The sequence below is a fragment of the Akebia trifoliata genome, chromosome 3, assembly GCF_017979445.1.
Source record: "Akebia trifoliata isolate Shusen 1 chromosome 3, ASM1797944v1, whole genome shotgun sequence".
In the NCBI taxonomy this organism is placed as follows: Eukaryota; Viridiplantae; Streptophyta; class Magnoliopsida; order Ranunculales; family Lardizabalaceae; genus Akebia; species Akebia trifoliata.
In genome coordinates this window covers 6,176,814-6,199,917 of record NC_141377.1, presented here as the reverse complement: position 1 = coordinate 6,199,917, position 23,104 = coordinate 6,176,814, and the positions used below count along the sequence as shown (strand labels likewise).

The following is a 23,104-nucleotide window of genomic DNA, read 5'->3' as shown; positions in this document are numbered from 1 at the left end:
TTTAGAGACGTGGGTTGGTGTTGCTCGTAGGACTATATGAAAAATTGTAATCATAAGAGAATAGCATTAGGATTTTCTCATTCAGAAAATTATTTTGTTAGACATTGAATCAGACCCCTCACTGGTCCACCCGCGCACACACACAAACGCACGTGATTTGGGTTCGGTTAGTGCTACAAGGCCCATTTAGTTGTCAACTTGCGCCGAAGTAGGGTTGATTCATATTCGGAATCAGGTCAATCTCGGAAGCTAAGCTCATCGTGATGCTCAGCCTGACCCAATGACTTGTATTACAACTGTATTTATAATATATAAGAGAATTTGTGGACCAAACTGACTCAGCCCATAAATAGGTCCGTATACATGGTGAGCGGCGCGAGCCTGACTTGGACATAGATATTTCTATTAGGCTCAGCCTATCACACTTGGACTAAAATCTTGAGGGCCTATTTAAGAAAAACAAATTTTTTATTCACATAACCAATCGCAGGACGTCATATGTATTGAAGGCATTACTAACATAAATTTTTAAAAAAAATTGGAGATGCCTTCGATACATGTTACATCTTGTGATTGGTTATGTGAAACATTGGATTTGACTTTTATGGGATAAAATATTTCTCATTTAAGACTCCCATCCTAAATTTAGATCTTTGTATTTCCTATGAGATTTGTGTGGATAAAAATTCTTTATTTTAAAGTTTATCACTGTTTTGAAATATTTTGACCAAGAAATTTCAATATTGAGTGAAACATAAATAAAATATCAGCCCCAGAAATATTGAATATTTGGGAAATATTTCTCTTTGTCCCATAATATTTAAATTGCGATATTCCACCAACAAAATAAAATGTTGGCCCATTATCATTTCTATGATTTTTTTTTTTTTTTGTCAAAAAATGTATGAATATTTGTCACCAATTCATAGGTTTGTACAAAGGTCCACTCTATTAAAAGGAAAATGACAGTTTTAAATGAGTTGGTGGAAGAGTTCACCAAATCTATTATTTCTCATGTCTTCGCATATCTTCTATCTGAATCTAGATTTTAATGTTGGCCACTTTATTAATATTTATTTGAAAATAATATTTTCCCAATAATGAGAAAGAAAAAAAACACTAAAAATTAAGTAAAATCTAATAGATTATTCTCCATGTATTTAAGATTATTGATGTTGTAACCAACTTAGAAAGAAATTAAAACATAATAAATATAGAAGATATATACATATCTGTGGTTGGTGTTGTGAGTTGTGACTCCTGACCAACCTTAGAAGAAAACAAGAGAGAATCCATAATTAACTTCTTCCCATAGTACCTTAATCTAAGAAAAACAAGTTAACCCACATTGCCTCCTTAAAAGAGAGATGTTCTAAACCACTAGAGAGAGAGAGAGAGATTCTCTTGTTGCATAAGTAGACTTCTTAAAACCTCTGCCTGAAGACTACTGGGGTCCATGGAAGCCAGTAAATCAGATAGTTTCTCACTCAAGTCTTCCACCTCTTTGTGTAGGCTCCTGATGTAATTGCATGTTTCTTTCAATATCTTTGAAGTTGATGCCTACATGAAATCATAAAATGTGAATGTGAGTTCCTACATTAATTAGGAAAGAAATAAAAGAAAAATTGTGCAAAAATACAAGAAGATTTAATGTGGCTTGATAGCTTTCACATCCAACCCCAAGGGATTGGCCAAGTGGGAAGCCGAGCCTTGATAAGCTCCTCAAGAAGATTAGGTCAAGTGTTCGAAACCGCTTGAAGCGATGAATTCCTTGGGGCCACCCTTCAGGGTCCGGTTGACTCTTGACTCAACTAGTTGCATGTAGGACTTTTCGAGGGGGCGGTGCGTGTGACCGTGGGATTAGTCTCACCAAGCAAAAAAAAAAAAAAGAAAAGATAACTTCTATGTCCACAGATGAAATGAGAGTAATTCCTATGTACACAAATTATCATGTTAACTTAGTAGTGTATTAGAGATTAAGCCATGCTATATTTTATATTTAATTAATGGTGGATTAATGTTGTCATGCCAACTTTCTTTGAAACATTTTTCAAGAGGGCCTTGTATTCTCCAAGTGGCTGATATTTTTGGCATGTTAATTAGCGCCATTGTGGTGTAATGTGTCAACCAATTATACTCTTAGTGGCCACCCACAGCGGTGCACCCTCACTTACTTGGTGCGTGTGATGTGCGGGCGTTGCACATTCCCTGAAACTAGTCCTTGGACAAGACCATGATCTATGGACTGTGGAAAGCCCACATATGGGTCCGGCCCACTGTCTTACCCGATTATCCAAAAAATTATACCCTTAGTGGAGGGTGGCAACTCTAAACCCCTAACAGAAAAGTTATATGATATCTAAGACTGAAAGAATTAACATGCAAGTTGAACATTATACTAATTAAAATCAGGGAAAGATTAAAAAAGAAAAGAAAAAAGCATAGTAAGAATGGATATGACCAAACTAAAATTAACAAATGACATTCTTTAGAAATAATTGAATGGAGGAATGAGAATGAGATAAGGCTTTTATGATGAAGATAATTTGAAGCCATTTCATTAAAGTAAAAGATTTTAAAAGAACGAGAGGGAGACAAACCAAAATAATGGTCTTGAGGGGATATGGACACCAAAATTTACATAAGATACTCCCTTTGAATTGAATAATTACACAAAGAAGAATTGTTTAGCCGACCATAAAATTTTTGGATAAAACTTTAGTGTTGAAGATGGAGACAAAGATAATAATTAAAAAGAAACCCATAGAAAAAAAAAAGAAAAAAAAAAAAATCCTAGCCTACCATGGTTGAACTTCTTCGACGAGTCTCTGGTATCAATTGTTGTAATTTGAGTACAAGATCATTAATGTCATCATCTGTGATTCTTGAAGCTCTTGATCTTCTATTAGACATGGCTAAAGGTGCTTGTGTTTTTTACTCCCTTAAAAGAGTTGTTTATCTATCAATTATGAAGTTTATAACTTAGAGAGGTTGGAGTTGGAGAGGGAAGGACCTTAAAAAGGGACCAAGAGATGAAAGTTCAGGATAATTTAGGTGGGGCCCATATGTCTCGAATTTGGTATTCATGATGGCCTCATCAATCAAGTGGGCCTTTCTTAAATTTATGTCTTTAATGAGCCCATGGTGCAGAAGTCTAGCCTAGATTATGACACGTGTCTTGTCCTTTTGGCAGTTAGTATTTTATTGTAGTTCCTTTACGTCCTACCAGAAAGATACCTTGTCTGTCTTTGTTTTAAGGGCAGTCCACCTCTCCTTTGTCTGTTGTACCGTTGTCTTGTATTTCGAAATCTGTTCACGTTCACATATTAGGAGTGTATTGATCCTATACTCCAAAGAGTTGGTTTTGCAACCCCACTACGAGTCTTTTATGCTTACATGTGTAGCACCACTTTTAGGCCCACTTTATCCATTAACTTACTTTTGACTAGTGATCGACATAGTCAATGGTCCCGATCCTAAAGGAGTCGAAACTAAAACCGCTAGATTTTTATTGGCAAATTAATGGAATAACATTTGGAATCATAAAAAAATTATCTTTAAATTTTCTTGGTTCCTCGATTCCTATCTATTCAAATTTGCAACCAGATCGATTATTTAGACCCGTGTCTAATCAATTCCAACAAAAAGAAATTTAGAGTTGCAATTTTTAATTCGATTTTAATTAAATGGGTACCTATTGACATTGTTATAATTTGTGGAGCCTAATGGTATTCGTTATCATTTAGTGTGTGTTGGGTAACACTTTTGAATTTTAAATGGAGATATTCTGTCTTTAAAATTCAGATTTCAGAAGTCTTATTTTCATTTGTTTCGTTTCAGATTTCAGACTTAAGGTTTCACAATCAAAATCCAAAAATTTTAAACTAGTAATGGAAAGGGAAATTGGATGAAACTTTTAAAATTTGATTTCAAATTTTTAGACTTCAGATGTTTCTAGATTTCAGAAGTGTAACCAAACATACCCTTAATACAATGCTTGTCATTCGAGCAATAGTTATGATTTTGCGATTTCATCTTATTTTTTTCTTTCTTCTTATTCTTGGTTACTTTTGTTTTGTTAACAAACACTCTAACTAGAAGTATCACACCTTTTGTCCACTCTCTTGGATGCAAATAAGATTATCCTACCAATGATATACTGAATCATTTCTCACCATGATACGCCAAGATGAGAGATTTCTAGAGAAGGAAAGACCATAAGGTGTCCTAAACGGTGGGGTATTAGAGAGCCAATTAGTGATTTTGGCTGTATTTAACAACCTGTGAAATCATCCCTCAAATCGAGGCAGCCAACCATAATACTTAAAATCCACCAATCTAAATCTGCCATGTGGCATATCTGAAATTGATACAAAAAGACACGTCACGCAACATCATGATTTTGAGATTCCCTGATGAAGCCACGTGTAGGTTTATTGTGATTTCTAGATTATTGTCTTCTAGTAAACACTAGAGTTGATGGAAAGTGGCTTTAAGAGTAATTCAATGTCATAAAATTCTTTAAATTTTTACCAAAAATTAAGAAAATAAATTAAATTGTTTTTACCTTAAACCTCAACAACAAGATAGGAATTTTAGGGGAGGATGAATTTTTTTCGGAGGAAACGTCTTTTGTAAAATCTTCGGAATGTTCATATTTTTACTCTATGAAAATTTTGTCGGATTTATCCAAATTAACCAAATTGTCTTTCCACCAAATAATTTCTAAATGAGAACTTGGTTACTATGAAGAAAAGGAGTAGTTACAAGCCAAAGAAGATACATACTTGTTTGAAAGATTTATATATAAGTGTAGGAGTTGGGGAGAGAGAAATGTTTTTGCTCTTCGATTTCTAATATTTTTATTATTCTTTCTCCTTTTGATTTCTTACAACATTCCCCTCAAGTATTATTAGTTTAGAGAATTTTCAGAGGTCAGATTACTTGATTATTATACGTTCTCATGCAAATTCAATAAAATTTTCAAACGTATTTATAATTTTCTACTTATTATATTTAATGTTCATTGATAACCTTAAAATCATATCATCATATCAGAGAAGGGCAATAATTGATTCTTAAAATCAACATTCTTAAGACCAAAGAGTCGGGCAGAAAATGAGGGACAATTCTCAGTTCATGGTTCTCTTGCTGTTGGATTATCTAGAATTGCAAGAATTCTTAGAACAGGATTCTGACTTAGAACTTTTGCGATCGTATGATTCAATGTGTATTTTATAAAAGAATTACAAGCCGAAATCCAATTCAAATAAATTCATCTTAATTCCAGACCACCAAATTTGCTCATTCTATCAACATAAATCTCTTGAAATGTTTGTTTGCTTGATTTGAATTTGACTTGCTTCAAAATTTTGGTAGAATCCTCTTCGCAACATAATAAATTCTTCTTAAGACCAGTTCACCAAAGCTGCCCAGTCTATCAACATCTAGGTTTCATACCCATACTTTTTCATCAATATTTGGGATACCTCCTTGGATATGCTCCATGTAATCAGGGGAAGATTAGAGTGGGGGCACTACCCCCATAAGAATTTTCAAATCTACTAAAGGTTAATGAGCTATTACGACATATAATAACGATGGATGAAGAAAACTGTTGCTATTGCCCCCACAATTTTTTTGTTCCACCCTTACGTTGCCCACACATGGGTAAAATCTTGGCTCCTCCCTTGTTTGTCATGTAAAGAAAAGTTACTGAAATTTTGAAGCGGGCTACCAACTTCAAAGTTGTTGTGGCCAGATCCCAAGCCACATACGAAAATCAATTATTGAACTTAATCCCTTCTAAGAACAAATTAACCAATTCTAACAATCAAACCCTAAGAAATATGTTGCAAAGCAAATGCAAGTAATAATAAAGAAAGTAGAGAAAATAACACAATCACAATATAAGATGTATGTGGTTCGCCCATAATGGGGTTACATTTATAGGCAAGCCGACAAATAGAAATCCACTACTCACGATATACTTACCTCAAACTCTTCAGTGAAACCCATTAAATTTCTACATCTCTAGTAAGAACCCAAACAAGAAATCGATCCCACTTCCATTGTTGCAAGCCTGTGACTACAATGTGAAGATCACCTTCAAGAACTTTGAACATCTAGATTTTACAAGAGAGAAGAATACTCACATAAAGACTTAATGTTTTCTCACTCTCTAACAAAGAGAAAACTCTTTTTTAGAGAAACCCATTTAATGGACAATAACAAATATCTAGGGACCCTTTTTATTTATCGTAGACTAATGAAAGAAAATGTCGAAAATACCCCACATAAGTGGAAAAGCCCATGAACGTATTGAAACTAAAGAATGATGATTTATACCACCAAACCTAGCAAAAGTTTTTTTTTTTTCCTTTAATTTGATTAGGATGTGTTGCTCACATAACACTCGAAAATAGTACCTCTATGCTTCTCAATTTGTAAGTGTAAATAATAATACAACGAAGATAACAAATTTTTATTTTTTTTTAAAGAATAGAAATGAGAAGTTTATAGAGTCAATAATAGGGATTGACAGGAGAGAAAACCCTAATCAACCATCGAATCTTCCATCTCTGCTTTGTTAGATATTTGTCATGAAGCCCAATGTTATGTGGCCTGTTTCCTTTGTCCACCAATAGGGGCTTACTATTTGGGTCCACTGAACAGATAAGCGTTAGGCTCAATCATGAGTGGACCTAGTGTCAAGAAACATCATGATTGGTGATTTCCAAACACTCGATTAGTATCAAGAAAATGCTCAATCATGTGGCCACAAATCAAACAGATTTCATTGGGCCCAATCAGTATTCCACGTGTCATTTTCTTGTCTGGGAGTCCATCCATAAATCTGAACAAGGAGCCTTGAAGTCTGGTTGGCTTGTCTCAACATTTTTAATAGGGTTATTAATAAAGCCCATAGTGAAAGAATTTTCGAATCTAATTGCCAGATTTCATGGGTCAGTGGGCCTCAAAGAATGTGCAATGTGGTGCTTTAAATGTGATTCTGGTGGGCCCACTGATTGGTGGGAAATTGGGATTATTGCTTCATTTTACTGTAAGGGATTGGGACCCACTACTTGAATCAAGTGGATGAAATCACAAGTAGTTGGGTTGAAAACCAACTTGCGTGAGTACAAGATCAACCCAGTCTTATAATGATTTAAATTATAAAATCATTTAAATTGGTTTAACAGTGTTTATTATTATTTTTTCAAAAACGGATTTCAAGTTCTTCATTTGGTGGGATGTTCTTGCTTGATTTTTGGAAAATAGTCTCTTGGGCCGTTACAATTTTAATTGGACAAATATTGGACTGTTAAAAAATCTATTGGGCAATTTGGGCCCAACTTTGGGTCAGATGAGTCTAGTTCCAGTTTGGATCAAGGTCCAAGAGAAGACTTCTCTTCCCAACTTGTGCACATTTCAGTTTATGCCGACACACTGTGTCGAATATCCGAGTCGACTCAACAAGTTGACTTGCCAAACTGACATCCATAAAAGATCGGCTTTAATTTACGATGATTCACATAGGGCAAACAAACATTCGACCATTGTAATTTTTTAAGTTACACCAATTTACGATCATTCATAGATGTACGAATTTGATGATTTAATCACTTTTATCTAAAAATTTCATCATCCACAAAATTTTGTTTCTTAAAAAAAAAAAAAAAAAAAAAAAGGAAAACGTGCAATTCACGTGCATCCCACCCCCCAAAAATAGTAAATATGCTTTGGTGGAACAAAATCTTGGAACTTTTGACACAAATGTTTAAAGATATGGTTGGTGGAGTTCCCATTATAGACAGATACCTTATGTTTCTGTAGTTCTCATTTATAATAAGATTCCATTATATATATATATTAGTGGGACGGTTTCTCATATTGGTCATTTCTAATACATCATTGTCATTTGTATTGGTGTTGATGATATTTAATTTATTTTATGGGTCTAATTAAATTTTTTTAATAAAATAATCTCATTTTTTTATATTTATGGGTTTAATTAAATTTTTTAATAAGATAATGTTGGCTTGGTGACCCAATTAAATAAAAGGCATGCTCGGCTGGTGACAAATGACCTGTTCACTATATATATTTTAAACTTTAAGTTTATTTTATACTTGTTTGTGTCGATATTATTCAATCGTATAATACGATATTATAAGTTTATAGGTCATCCATAGAGTACTATTTTTACTAGATCTTAAGATCGCCGCGGAAACTTGTTTAAAGAGATCGCTCGGCTTTTGTTAGGTAAAGAAAGCCAGTTTCAATGAACCATTTGAGCCCAATTAGATCTTTGTGAAATAATATTGGTTTTAAATATTTGTATGAAAGTAAAGAAAGTCAAGTTCAATGAATCATGTTGAGTCCATTACATCTTAGTGAAATAATACTGGTTTTAAATAGGGGCGCCCTATTTGCACCAACTTTTTTTTTTTTCTTGTCTCACCCACTTAAAAAGTGGGTAAGAAGAATAATTCTAATTTTACTCAGACACCCACCATCCCAAAATCAAATCTTAACCGGTCTCCTTTTTCTTCTTTGTATATATGTGTAAGTTTTAATTAGGGTTTTAACAAAGATTTTGTGGTACAAGAAGCAATATCCTTAGAGCTCTCAAAATAGGTTAGCAATGATCGTGGGAACCCAAACTCCTTATCTTGGAGTTGTTAGAAAATCTCAGTAAAGAAAAAAAAGCAAATGAAACTTCATTTGTTAGGTTAGTACTGAATTCTGCAACATAAATATGATAAGATTCAATTAAATCTATCTAAAAAAACTCAATAGGTTTCTATCGAGTTCTTTCAGATAGATTCAGTAGGATCCTGCCAAGTGTCAAAGAAACTTTCAGTATCTTCTTACCGAACAAAAAATTACTCTTTTTTTAAGTGGGTGTGATGAGTAATTTCACTATTTATTGAACAATAGCGTTTAAGTAGGTGAAACGAGAAAAAAAAGTTGCAAATAAGTCACCCCTTTTAAATATTAATGTGGGGCATTTGTGACCATGTTTCATTCTTAATCACTTTAATGTTGTTATGATCTCGAGGAAGTTAGGGAGTTCTAGAAGGGTCTCGAATGTTATAGAACATTCAACAAAGACATAAAATTATTTAGAGATGTATGGAAGGATTTTGAAAATTCTCTGTTTTACTCTTTAAGGTTTGTATAGTCTTATATGCCATAAGAGTGTCTTAAAAGTATTAAAGTTGGAAAGTAGTTTTAGGTTAATTCAAACGTTTCTTAAGAAAAGACTTTTTCAAAAAAGCCTCACAAGTATATATGTAAGAATTCCATATTTCCAACCATCACTTTGACATCACAAAAGCTCCTAAATTAAAAAAAAAAAAATCTCAAAAGTAGATTAATACACAAATGAGCGGTCGATGATAGTTTAGTGTATATTTCGAAGAGTCAACTAAATCACACTAATTATTTGTTCATACAAATCACGAATGGTCAGTGTGTGGGATATGATTCATCACATTGAGGAAATCAACGTCGAAAATGGACACAATTACGTCGATAAGAACCATTAAGTCCACTCTATTTTATCGGATCATCAAAAAACATTATAGCAACCAAACAAGATAAATACTTGAATCAAGGGTAATGATCACTCGATCATGGTGAACTTCGGTGCTCGAGATTTCCTTTTGTAGACCCACCAACTCCCATAACTACCTGCTCAATGGGCCCCTCTTAGATTAAACAAGAAAAAAAAAAGAAGGTATTAGAAGACATCACAAGGGATAAGAAAGTAGTAATTTTTATATGGAAACAAGATTAGTGATTAGAAGTGATGTAACCTACTTCATATATGGTCAAATGTGTGATTAAACCAAAAAAAAAAAAAAAGATCTGATACTTGCAGCCAAGGCAGACGTTCGTCTCAAGATTCGGACAATTGGACAATTCGTGGCAACGTTAATCTAATAAAATTTCAAATAAAAAATCAAATAGCGACAATGGCTAACAAGACGATCGCCTCGTTCATGTACACATAACTTTTTGTACAATCCAGCATAAGAATGAGACAAAACCTAATTAATCGAAGATAATCAAAGCTATGAACACAAGAACTTACAAGAATTACTCTAGTGTCACATGCCCAACTTACAATGCTGGCTGTGATATTGTCTTTGAAACATGGAAGAAACACACTTTTTTACCTTACAAAGATATATTTATTGAAGGATAAACACAAGTCATGAAATGCTCGCAGAGTCGAGAAACAAAAATGGGCTAACACTTGAAAGATCTGTCAATCAGTAACTGAAAAAACATCAGTGTTCCTAGTTTATTTTCGATGAAAATGGGTTTCCATTGAAAGAAAATGGGGATTTTACAAGGGACAATGGGACCTTGAATTTTTGGCACACCCATTTGCAATCTATGCAAATATCCCAAATGGGTGATTCATAGCGATTGGATCCGCCGAGCATTTAGCATAATGGGTTACAGGATGACCATTTGGCGTGTAGGTTTATCAAAGAATGGGCCAGACGTTCATGGAGAATATGATTCATAATCATACATAGGATTTTACCAATCAAAAACAAAAATGTATAGGTTTTATCCCAACTTTTGGGGTTGGTAACATGTACCATTCAACCATAACCCGACATGCATATTAGTCAAAGCACGTGCTTACGTTTCTTCTATTAATGTACGTCATTTCCAACCTTCTTTCTCACTGATTCACTACTAACCAACGACTAATTCCACTGAAAATTAATTAGCAGAAAGTACTAATTATATTAAATCCCTGGTGACCAAGAAAAATAATAGAAACAATTCGGACAAGTATACTTACTCAAACTAAAAGAAAATGCAAATTGCGTATAAAGACACTAATTTAATTAAGCAAATCTAACAAAACCGATTCTTATGCAAGCAAGAAAATCTTAGGGAAAATGTAACAATGGCAGATTTAAGAATGTGGTGTTTAAGGTTGATCAGTCTATAATGATAAACTGATATTAATCAATTATAGAAGAAAAAAAAAAGGACCCATGTATACCATTCATTCAATTTTCCACCAAATAAGTAAGAATGACAACATGATAGAATCCATATTCCATCATTAAAATGGAATCAGAGATAATAAAACAAGTTCTGTAGAGTACCATAAGAAACTCAAAACTAGTAGTCCACCAATTCAAAAGAAAACAAATATACTAAGTAAAGATGCCTTAGTCAAAGAAGGGAAAAAAAAAAAAAAAAGTTCCTGAAACATAATTCCTCAATTAAAGACGGAAGACGAGCACATTAAGGATCACGAAATTTGTAACATTATTTCTGCAACAACGACCTGAAAATATAATGAGGCTTCAAATTATTAAACTATCCTTTGTGCTACATGATGCCAACCTTTGAAAGCTCCCACAATGATGCAAATTCAATGGGAGAATAAAAATAAAAACAAAAGTTAAAAAAAAAATTAGTGAAAAAGAAAACTCAAGACCATCTTTGAAATAAACATTCTATCAAATCTTGAGTGAACTCTGAAATTTCAAGAAAATTAAAGCAGAGTACCCCATGAGCAAGAAGTCTTATGCCCTTGAAAAAAAACCAATCTTGTACATTCCCTTTGGTATGCATGAATCATCTACACATGGACACAATGCATAATGTCAGCACCCCATCACGGCACAGTTATAAACAAAGCTCGCTGAATGTTTTCTCGCAAGCAGATTCCACTGTGGTGGACCCTCTCTTGGGATCCACGAATTGAGCTCGATCATCCCTCCACCCAAAGTTCTAGGCCCTCCGATGACAATAAGATGTTCCCCACACGCTCTAAACGCTAGGCCCCAACCATTCATTGAGACTGCTTGCTCGGGTAATCTCCCCACCGTGACCCACGAAACCATCTCTTTATCATACTTCCTCACCTCCTTCTCGGCATAATCGGCTGCATACAACTCGTTGTTTACAACCGCAACGAGAGGGGGAGCCTCGGTTGGTCCATTCAACCGAGGAAACATGTTTGGGATTTCACGCCAAGTCCTCGTTTCTAAATCAAACTCCTCCCCACAACTAAGCAATTCCGAATTGCTTCCCCCAATAACATAAAACTTCCCATCCATAAATACGGCCGAACACATCTTCCTCGCCTTATTCATGCTGGGAAGAATCTCCCAAGTTCCAGTCTCTGAGTTATAAAGCTCTGCAGTGTTAAACACTCTTCCTTGTGAATCGCAACCTCCGGCAAGAATTGCAATCTTCCCAAGGCTTGCAGACCCAAACAAGCATCGGGGAGTGTTCATCTTCATGCCAGAAGACCATGAATTCGTCAAAATGCTATATTTCCAAATCACATGAGATGTTATTTCTTTCCCGAAGACAAGAAGTTCGGTCCCCACGGCTAGGGACTCCTTATCGGAACACATGAAGCATTCATTTGAGAGCATTCTTGGCAAATGCATCCATCGTCGGCGGATGGGATCGAAGGCCTCCCATTCGAGGACGTGGCAAGAGAAATAGACCCAATGTTCTATCACCCCTATTTGCCGTCTCAGCCTATAGAGTTCTCCTTGTCGAATTAGATTGCGGAAGCTTTGATTTAGTGAAGCAATTGAATTGTAATCAGACCTCGAACAACGGAGGAGGCAATTGATTGTAATATCTCGTCCAAGGGTTTGGATGAGGGAACTAGTGTCCGCTCCATCCTCATCATGATTCTGATGAACGGATTCATCGGAGGGAGACATGGAGATATCATGGAAAGTGTGAATTGTTTCCTCTCCCACATTCATATCCACAGAGTTAGCTGATGTAATCTCCCCAAGTTGTTCTTCTTCCCACTTATCATCGGCCGGAGTCAGATTGAGATCATACAGGGCAGGAGTCATTTCCTCACTCTCATGCATTTCCAATGGAGTCGATGATTTTCTCTCCCCTATTAGTTCTTCTTCGTCCACAATTTGTAATCGGAGCTTAACATCGGTGTCTTCTTGATCATCCCTATAATGTCCTAGCTGATCAGATTGGTCAGCCATAGACAAGGAGAGATCTTGTGAGATAAAACTCATTCCCTCTCCCTCAAATGTGTTTTCGAGTCGCTTCGACAATTTTCTTTCACCAATAAGTTCTTCTTCGCCTTCATCGTCTAACCGACGCTTACCATTGGAAACCTCCATGAGACAACAACTCATGTAAACCCAGTTACTCTCTTGCTCACAGGAGCTCGGTAATGCCCTCGAAATCAGATAGGAACGACCCTCTAACATGTCTCCGAAATTCGACAAGAATTGCAGAGAATTTACTAATCTGAGCAATCCAAGGCCTCCCCTTTTTCCTCACCAAAACAAAATCCACAATCAAAGAGTCAAGAACAGAAGATCTAACGCTCTTAACTATGCCTTCCAATGAATTTCAAACAATGGGCATCGTTAAACAGTAATTGTACATCAATTGCAAGAAGGAAAAAAAACAAAAAAAACCCAGAAACCCCAAACATTAGAAGAAAAAAAATCCAATATTTAGATTACTTCAGCTACTCACTGATCCGAACCCATGACCAAGAGATTGAAATTTAGCGAAAAAATGTATCTTTTTAATCGGGCAAGATTAGAAAACCTTCCTAAGGACCAAATTCATCAAAAAGGAGAAGAACCCAAACCACCAAAAACCACTTAGAATCGAAAATTCTGGGAAAAAGATCTTTGGGTTATGAGCAAGATTGGAGAAGAATTCGTGGGTTCTTAGATATGAGCTTGTAGAGCAAAGACGATGTAATCTATCAAACAAAACATCTAGATTTCAAGAAAGAGAGAGACAGATCGTTATGTAAATGTAATTTATAGAAAGAATTTAGTTAAATTTTATCGATTTTCATCCTTTTTTTTAATGTATTTGAGAGAGATGAAAGAAGGGAAGGAGATTTGGATCAGAGAAGAAAGAAGGAAAGATTTGAAACTTACGGATTTGGGTAAGAAGATGAATGGAGGACTTGATTGGAATTTATGAATTTTGTTTCTTCGTTTGTTTCGTTAGTTCGTCTTCTTCGTCTCGTCCTTCTGATTCTTCTCTCTGCAAGAACAACTCGCCCGAAAATGGAGGCCTCGGGTGGGGCTTTGGAGGTATCGGGGCCCTTTATCCCTCTTTCACTCTCTCTCTTAAGGGTGATCTACACATACGCCTCCAAGTTTTGGAAAATATTACATATACACCCTTTGATTTCAAAGACATACCCCTTGACCTAGATCTTCTTTGAGAGATTGAAATGAATAACTTAAATGCCCTCATCATCAATCTTATATAAAAATCAAGGGTTTCTACAAGGCATAGAAATTTGAGGTTAATTATGTTAAAAATAAGTTACCGTAGAGATTAACAATTTGAAGAAGAAAATTTTTTGATCATAAGATTCTATATCATTAATTCTTTAACCCATAATTAAGAAGATATGATTTTTTTGGATGGAAAAATTAAAAATTTTCCACAGTACATTAAAGACGATGGATAGAAAAGAAGGTTTAATAGACTATAAGTCTTATGTACCAAAGAATAATGTTGAAGTGACCTCAAGATTGTACCTCACAATGCATACCTGACGTGAAAGTGTATGAGAATGTATCATAAATGCTTTTTCTTGAGATACAAGTGAAAAAGCATCTATGGTTTCTATTCACTTTCATGTCAAGATGTGCTATATGAGGTTCAATCTTGAAGTCATTCTAACACAATTCATTACCAAAAGATGCGTTGAAAATTAAAAAAATTTCCAAAACAGAGATTATTTATTTTAATTTTAATTTAAAAAAAATGATAAATTACAATTTCTTTTTATTGAGGAAAAATTTTTATTATTTTATAAAATAGTAAGTATTTTTTCACTTTAATTTTAGTCCACCATTTTGTCTAGTGATTTGGTAGTTCCCACTAAAAAAAAATAATTTATCTTACAATTTAACAACTTAAATAATGGGATTTTTTTTAATACTAAAGATTAAAATTGATGGTATTTAGGTCTTTTGCATTAGTTTTCCAGGGATGACCTATGTCAAGTGGCATGTTATCATTTTAACAACATGGGAGTATCTCAACTAATTTACTTAAACATGGAAGGTTAGGTCCAAAATCTAAATCACCCTTTAATTAAATATAACTATTTAATTATTTAATTCTATATTTTAAATATAATTATTTAATTAATAGAAAAAAAGAGAAGGGCCCACAAACGGCTAAAAAAGGTTCAAAGGGTCACACCGTTTACTGGTGGCGGGCGAAAGGAGGCGAAAACGGCCAACGGAATTTCCAAATTCCAAGTGTGCGATACGTGTTGACTCATTAAAACGTCTTTTTACACAAACGAAAAGGACTCCGTTTTCGTTACGTCTTTCTCTCTCTCTCTCTGTTTGGATCTAATCCAATTTCTCGTGAGTCAATTAGTCATTATCTCGACTTTTAAGAAAAGATAAATTAATTAATAAATAAAATGATAATAAAACGTTAGGTTGAGCTCACTTTGCATGGGAAAGGATCACCTGTTACTTCATCCTATTTATGAAAAGATGAGTCATTATGAGTTCTCTTTGTAGAAACACATCACACATCATTGATGGGATTTGACGGTGATTATGCCACTATTTGTTTTATTTTTCTTACATTAATTATTCTTGTAAATGTTTGTATGATTTTAAAGGAAATGTTTATTAACAAAAATCAATTTAATGAAAATATATATTCTCAAAAAGAAGAATAATGATTTTCTGACCCACGTCTCTTGATCTGGCATGTCTTAGAACCATAGATTCTTTCCTCAGGATTCATAACTGCACGTATTTATGGGGGTGTTAGAGTTGTGTATTTCACAACTCTAAAAAGAAAATTATTTTTTTTCTTTTCAATATTTCAAAAATTAGATAGAACCAATGATCCGACGAGGCTCGATTGAACTTTAGATTAAATTGATATGGTTAATGAATCGTTGATTTTTGTGAATATTATTTTTCATAAAAATAAAATAAATGAAGATAATTTAATATATAAAAATAGTGTACATATTTTTAGATATTAGGATTCGAATATGATCTGACCAATTTGATAAACTCTTGGTTAAATTTTAAAAACATTGATTTTTAGTGATATGAAGAGGGTAATGGTTAAAAGAAAGATTATTTTATGGAATTAGATTGGGGAATACTTTTTTTTTTTTAAAAGATGGAAAATCATTTTTATATATAATTTACAACTATAGTCTCAAAACCATATTTTCTCATAAAAATATGATTCTTTCATTTTTTTTTCATGGCAATCATTGACATTAGGCTATCAACTTTTGATCCAAAACAATAAATGACTAATTTGTGTGGGACCATATCATCTTGGTTTGATCATATCATGAGATGCTACTGGTTCATATTTTCAAGCGCAAATGTTGACTGAATAAAATAATATCCATCAGATCAATATTAGTAAAAATAAAATAGTACATTTTCTGATTGAGTTGTGATTTTCTAACGCCTCCTCTGACACATGCCCCTATAGCCCCCTGACGTGGCATGGGTTAGAACCATAGACTTTTCCCTCGGGAGATACAATTTCACATCCCCATAAATATGCATAATTGTGTATCTCGAGGAAAGAATCTATGATTCTAACACATGCAATGTCTGGAGCAATGTGTCAGAAAATTTGAATTCTTTTCTTTCTTCTTGATAAATATTTTCTTTTATTTCAATAAGAAAAAAAAAAAAAAAAAAAAATCAAAGGATAAAATTTGAGATCAGCACTCTTGAATAAGTCCCATAAAAGTCTTAATTTTTCACATGCAATCAAATATGGATGATTCATTTTTGTGAGAGAATTTTTTGATAGGAGAATTGATTTCTTCCATGAAAATATTTTCTCAACAAAAAAAAAAAAAAGTTTTATGATGATTTTTATAACTTTTAAAGAATTTATAATATTGATGTAAAGATCCTTTTTGTTAATGAACCAAATCATTGTGTCTGACCCCACAATCCAACGGTCATTAAGTTGGGGTTAGTCTGAAACATCTATAGTACTTATTGTAGACTAGCCTTACCACATCATCTCAAATAAGTTATATATTACTCATGCAGCACTTAAATTGCTTTTTTGGGTTATTGTGTATAGATTCTCATAATCATTGCACCTTTTTATTATTTAAATGCATGTATGCATGTTGTAACATATACATATACATGGGTGATAAGATAGAGAGGAACATCATGATCATCATTGATGATTGATGGTTAAAAGAAAATACATAATCATCAATCCAACATGCTACCTCGAGATTCCTATTAAAGGGTGATGTTAAAAAAAAAAAAAAAGTGATGTAAATGTCCTTGAAAGGTTGAACCCGAGGTCTAGTGACATAACAAATTAGGTGGTATTTGGAAGCTATCCCGCCATAAGAAATATCTCAAACCAACATATATATGATTAATCGGGAATCGCAATATTAGTACGTAATTGATAACGGGATTCACGAAAATAAACAATCGCAATTGTTTGTGATTTAAAAAAAAAAAAAAAAACAAAGCATTACCATCACGATCGTAATTGATGAAAATGGATGGAACAACTTTTTGAAAGGTATAAAGGTTAAAACCTATAAAATAAAAAAAAGAAGTAAGAATAACATGATTATAAATACTTAATATTGATTAAAATGTTTTTTGAATTTGATTTAAATGTAAAAGAATCTTTGGTAAGTAGGCACCACAATGGTGTCTGAAGATGGAGAACAAAATTAATGTTTGATTTAATGTACAAAATATCACAAGGTGTCACAGTGATGGAAAAATTCTTTACAATGATATATATGTATTTTCTACTATTATTGATTTTTATATATAGTCGTGTTGGAGTGACCTCAAGATTATACCTTATATTGTACATCTTGATGTGAAAGTGAATAGAGATACTTTTTCACTCGCATCTTAGGAAAAGTGTCTATGGTTCCTATACACTTTCATATTAGGGTGTGTGATGTGAGGTACAATCTTGAGGTTACTTTAGCATTATTCTTTTATAAATAAAGATATTCACGTGGTTTTGGTATTCGGCTGACATGGCAAGGGTATAGAACCACACAACTTTTTCTTGTGTATCATGATGAAAAAAATCTATGATTCTATGCCCTTGCCACGTCGGCCATGTACCCAACCGCATACCAAAACTGCATGCATTCATCGCGACATGTAAAAGTCAATATGCGGGGGAATAAAGAGTATATTTTATTGGTTAAAATGAGGGTGGAGTGTAATCCCATCCTAGCACCATTATTGCCAAACAATGCTCATGTGATAGCTAAAGGGAAGTGTTATGCGCAAAGTGTGATCATTTGGGATATCTTTCGGGTTGAAGTTTTGGATCCCGACAAGGCCCTAATTTGATAAGCTATCTGACGATTGATTTTGGATTAATCATGATATTTGAACTTGATAGAGAATGGATCTAATTATATGTGCGAACCTAGACAACTAATATTATATATTTTGTTTTGATATGCGAAAAGTATCTATTGTATGTTTATGTAGTTCGAACTGATCCGGTTCAATTGTCAGTGATTCGATTTGATTCAATATATTGAGATCCAACAAGGATTCAATCCATAAATTATCATTTTTTAAAGGGTTGGGTTGGTCTACATATTATAGGTTGAGATCTATATATATATGTTCAACTACTAAAGGGATGCAGCCTAGGCTACAATCAGGCTTACGTTTTCCTTCCTTCTTAGTGCTCCACCCATTGAACTCGAGCTTAGGTTTACCATAGATGAGGGTGAGGTATATGTTTAGCTAGACTATACATCTACTTTAACTTTATGGCCTATTCAAGCTTTTGTTGATGTTTAGGTGAGAGACACAATTTTGTGTTTGTTGTTACCTACCAAAGAGAAGGTTGTGTGATAGTAAAGAGAATACGTCATGGGTGCAAATCAAATTAAATGGTACTAAATTTGTGTATATATATATATACATATTACATATAAGCTCCTGAGCAAGGGTGGGTCAAGTGTTCGAAATGTCATGAAGTAATGAATTATGTAGTTTGGATCACCCTCCAGGTCCAATTGACCCTTGACTCAACTAGTTAAACATAGGACTTTCCGAGGGGGTGGTTTGTGTTACTGTGGGTACCATTCGACAACTAATGTCTTTGTCCTATATGCGTTAGAAGTTTTGGATTTGACTGATTTTTCTTAGGAAGATCTTTGTGGTGAGGATATCATCCTCACAAAAAAATCTGCCAATTCCAAAATTTCTAAGTTTAATCCCATAAAAAATGGTTTACAAGTTGAAAATTTGTGGATTGTTGATTTTTACCATTAATTTGTAAATCACTTTTAATGGGGTTAGAAGTTTCAGATTTAGTTGATTTTTTGTGAGGAGGATCCCCTCACCATAGAGATCACCCTCACAAATTTTGTATATTCCGAAACTTCTAAACCATGTAGGACAAAGCGTTAGCTCCTTAACATTAGTTGTACAACAAGACTCTCTCTCTCTCTCTGAAAGGGTATTCTTGAAAAACGAGGGGTGAGGGTCTACCTAACCCCACATAAGATTAAAGATATACCAAAAATCATTTTTTAAGATTTCTTAGAAAAATCTAAGAGAGCAAACCTTCAAAAAAGAAAGTGAGGGAACAAGAGAAACACCAATAAATAGAAAGGAAGGGAAGGTATATTTGATATCAAAATTTCTTAATAATTGAAACTCTTCAAAAAAAAAAATATATTTATCTATTTCTGTCTTTTGGAAGAAAGCGTTTGAATGAAATAAATATATTTGATCTCTTTCTTTCTCTCTTCAAAAAGTTTGTAGGAGATACAATGGTTTAGCTGATAATTTAGAAGAAAAATGGGATCCTATAGTTAAAAATAAAGAATTGCTAACTAAGCATATACATTTGAACTCGAAATCTGAATTGAAACTATCCAAAATCAAACTCAAATCCAGCTCGAACCAAACTTAGACCGATCCTTTCTGTCGAATATAGTTTCATGGGAAATCAGAACGATATTTGGTCGGAAGTCTGAGATTGAATACTAAATTGATTGAATTTTGTAAACAAATTCAATCACACCCCAACTATCATTCAGATTTTTCTCTAGAATTGTAACAATTTTTTTTTTGTTTTTTGTTTTTTAAGGATTTTTAATAAAAAAATTAATATTTTTGTAAAGAATTATTTTTATAAATATAATGAACTAAATGCTATTTAAATAAATTTGATTTTCGGCTGGGACTTGATTGCTCAATACTAATAGAACTAAACTGGAAACCAAAAAAAAAAAAAAAAAAATCAAACTTTTGGTTCAGGTTCGATTCTACATCCATGTTGCTATCTACTTATTGGCAAACCATTTAATTTTAAAAGATTCATGTGTTATAAGTAAAATTTAGTGTGCCAATATAATATTTCTTCCATAAATGGCTGCCTCCATCTACCTACGCTTCCCAATTCCCATAGCTTCTTATGCCAATGTGTCACGGCCCTATTCTTTCAAAGCGGGGTCGTGCAGCGCAAGGGGGTCAAATCCACTTGCAAGCCTGTAAAAAGATCGTACACCACACACACGTAGCAAGCAAACAAGTAAACGAGACAACACGAGGCAAAGCCCGGAGGTAACTTTGTTGATATAATATTGAATTACACGGTGCAATGCGTTACAAAAGCAATAGATGCGTTACAAGCAAATGATGATCCTATGACACGCGGGACTTCTACGGAGCTGGGCTTCAACAAAGTGGGTGTAGGCCGGGGATTGGGATAGCAATGACACCCTTCCTACAAGGTAGATATCTTTCCCTTTCCAGGTTTCCAGAAGGAAACATCAAAAGTGGAGGTCGGTCATACTCTCTTATTACTAAAATGCCACTAAGCTAACAAGGATGCCTTGGCACGGGGCCGACATGTACCCTAAGCTAACAGATATGCCCTGATACGGGGGCTGACATGGCTTCATAACGAGTCTTACATAGTATTACATGGGTGCTCCCGGGTAGCTCCGGGACGAGCTTACACCTAACTCTAGGTGACAGATGATTTGGTCGTTACAGTCTTCCCCACCTATTTTGTAAACGTCATCGTCGCATTGACCTGGCAAACTCTTCAATCGACTGTTTGAAAAGTTGTAGGTTCTCTGCACTCTTTTGTGTAACTTCAAATTCTGGCATGTCCGGTGTGACGAAAATACTCCACGTGCTGCTATTGCTGGATGGAAATGCTACTGAAATGACGTCTTCGAGAACTTTGTCGACAACACACTCTGGCTGAAAAGCTGAATGAAAAGTGGCACGTGTTGGAATGCTGTGTGCGGGATCTCCTGGATCTGTTTGGTACGGCTTGAGACTTCTTGCATGGATGACAAAGTAGATGCTGTGTAACCTGTACGGTAACCAGAGTTTAGCAAACCTGTACGTCCTTGGACTGTGTCTCCTGTAGCCTGAAACAATAGTGTGAGAAATTAAACACTGTTGGCCTAGTATAAGTTCAAAAGCACTCTTGTTGGAGGAAGAGTTCTTCTGAGTAGTGGAATTAAACAAATTCGCCCAATTATGATGATCAGCATTGGTAAGATGCCTAAAATACTCCAACGCAAAACTGAATCTCTCCGTTGGCCAAACTGATTGACGATGTACATTGCTCGGAAAATTAAGCTGGAATCTAAGTAGTCTGCACGGTCCGTTCCATAACTTTCCTGTGACTCTTGAATCTCTGACGCTGACAACACTTTGAGGTACATCCCAATTCTTGCTGACACTCTGACTAAGTGGCTGAGGGGCTTCTTCTGCAACTTGAATCTTACAGTAACCTGATCTCTGACCTAACTCTGAAAAACACTTGGTTGTCCCAAGCTTATCAAACAAGTCGGCACTCTGCTGGATAGGATAGTTGTTCTTGATGGTGATCTTCTTCACTGCTCGATAATCGATACAACGTCGCGAAGACTCATACTTATGTTACTTGCTCAACTCAGCTAGTCTTGGAAGATTCATCATGTAAGGCCTCTCTATAAGAGGTGTGGTAACAGGTAGCAATTCATTCTGATGATCATTCGACCTACGTGGTTGTAGTATCTTCGAAAGCAAATTCGCTATCTCGTCATCAACTTCTGCTAAAACCTGTGTAACTTGTGTGGGAGTTGAACTGTGGTCTTGTTCTTCGACTTCAACTCTCAAGGAAGCAATGTATGGTTGCTTACCTTTTTTCAACCCTTTCTTCAACTGAATGGCTGGAATCAACTTTCCCTCTTCCTTGCCTGTGGAGACGGGAACAAAGCTTGGACATTCACCTAGCATGCCCAAGGTGTTGGCGAATGGCATCGGTACAACCCTGTTCTATCGCATGAAATCCATCCCAATGACAACTCTGAACTCATCGAGCGAACTGCGAGTAAATCAAGCTTACCCTTCCATGTACCTATCTTGACGGACACTGACTTGGCCGAACCTTGGATAGGAGTGGCTTGGGAGTTTACAGCTCTCATACGACTTGAACCCTTATCGAGCCGGATATTGAGACGCTTCGTCTTTGCAGGGGTAATGAAACTGTGTGTTGCTCCTGTATCAACCATTGCCTGGGTGGTCTTCCCACCAACTTCAATATCGACATACATAAGACTCTTCCGTTTCTGGTTATTCTGAGTCTCAGATGTCTGCTTCATTGCATTCAAAAGATGCAAGGCTCTCATGTGAGGAGAATCTTCATGATCTCGCCCACTCGTACTCTCGTGACTAGGGTCACTCTGGGAAGCTAATAGTGCAGTCAGTTTGGCTCGCTGTTGGCACTTAAATGTCTTGTGAGGCCCACCACACAAAACACATCCATATTTGTGACGACGCTTGACTGGCGATGTACTTCTGCTCTGTGAAAGAGATGAGTTCCGTGAGGATCCCGGACTGGAACTCTTCCTATGTCCTCCATTCTTGCCATTTGAAGACTTCTTTGTGTACTCTGGTTGCTGGTAGTAACCCTTCGACTGAGGATGTACATACTGTTGGCTCTCTCCCACGAGAGTATAATTAGTCAACCGCTCGGCTGTTGCAATTGCAGACGCGAGATCTTCCACACGTTGCCGTTGGAGCTCTGTTTG

The 23,104-nt window shown here is 35.1% G+C and overlaps 1 protein-coding gene and 1 pseudogene across 3 annotated transcripts; both read right to left on the bottom strand.

Moving 5' to 3' along the window:
• Nucleotides 1-1,197: 1,197 nt before the first annotated feature.
• Nucleotides 1,198-2,991, bottom strand: LOC147405761 (transcription factor ILI5-like). Its single transcript, XM_086432732.1, has 2 exons — nucleotides 2,803-2,991; nucleotides 1,198-1,560 (listed from the first exon to the last, which is right to left on the bottom strand). Exons 1-2 carry the CDS (start codon nucleotides 2,911-2,913, stop codon nucleotides 1,381-1,383), a joined length of 291 nt encoding a protein of 96 aa, XP_086288858.1. The 5' UTR covers nucleotides 2,914-2,991; the 3' UTR covers nucleotides 1,198-1,380.
• Nucleotides 2,992-11,330: 8,339 nt separating this feature from the next.
• On the bottom strand, nucleotides 11,331-14,127 carry LOC147405760 (F-box/kelch-repeat protein At1g26930 pseudogene; annotated as a pseudogene). 2 transcript variants are annotated; one of them, XR_015176051.1, is made up of 2 exons: nucleotides 13,944-14,127; nucleotides 11,331-13,318 (listed from the first exon to the last, which is right to left on the bottom strand). The product of XR_015176051.1 is annotated as an F-box/kelch-repeat protein At1g26930 pseudogene, transcript variant X2 (transcript). The 2 variants fall into 2 exon arrangements; XR_015176050.1 differs by having other exon boundaries at nucleotides 11,331-13,311.
• Nucleotides 14,128-23,104: the final 8,977 nt, after the last annotated feature.

Excerpts from the sequence above, each read along its gene's own strand:
- LOC147405761 (XM_086432732.1), bottom strand. The coding sequence starts at position 2,913 with ATGTCTAATAGAAGATCAAGAGCTTCAAGAATCACAGATGATGACATT. Across the intron at positions 1,561-2,802 it reads GTCGAAGAAGTTCAACCATG|GCATCAACTTCAAAGATATT; the intron begins GTAGGCTAGGAT and ends GATTTCATGTAG.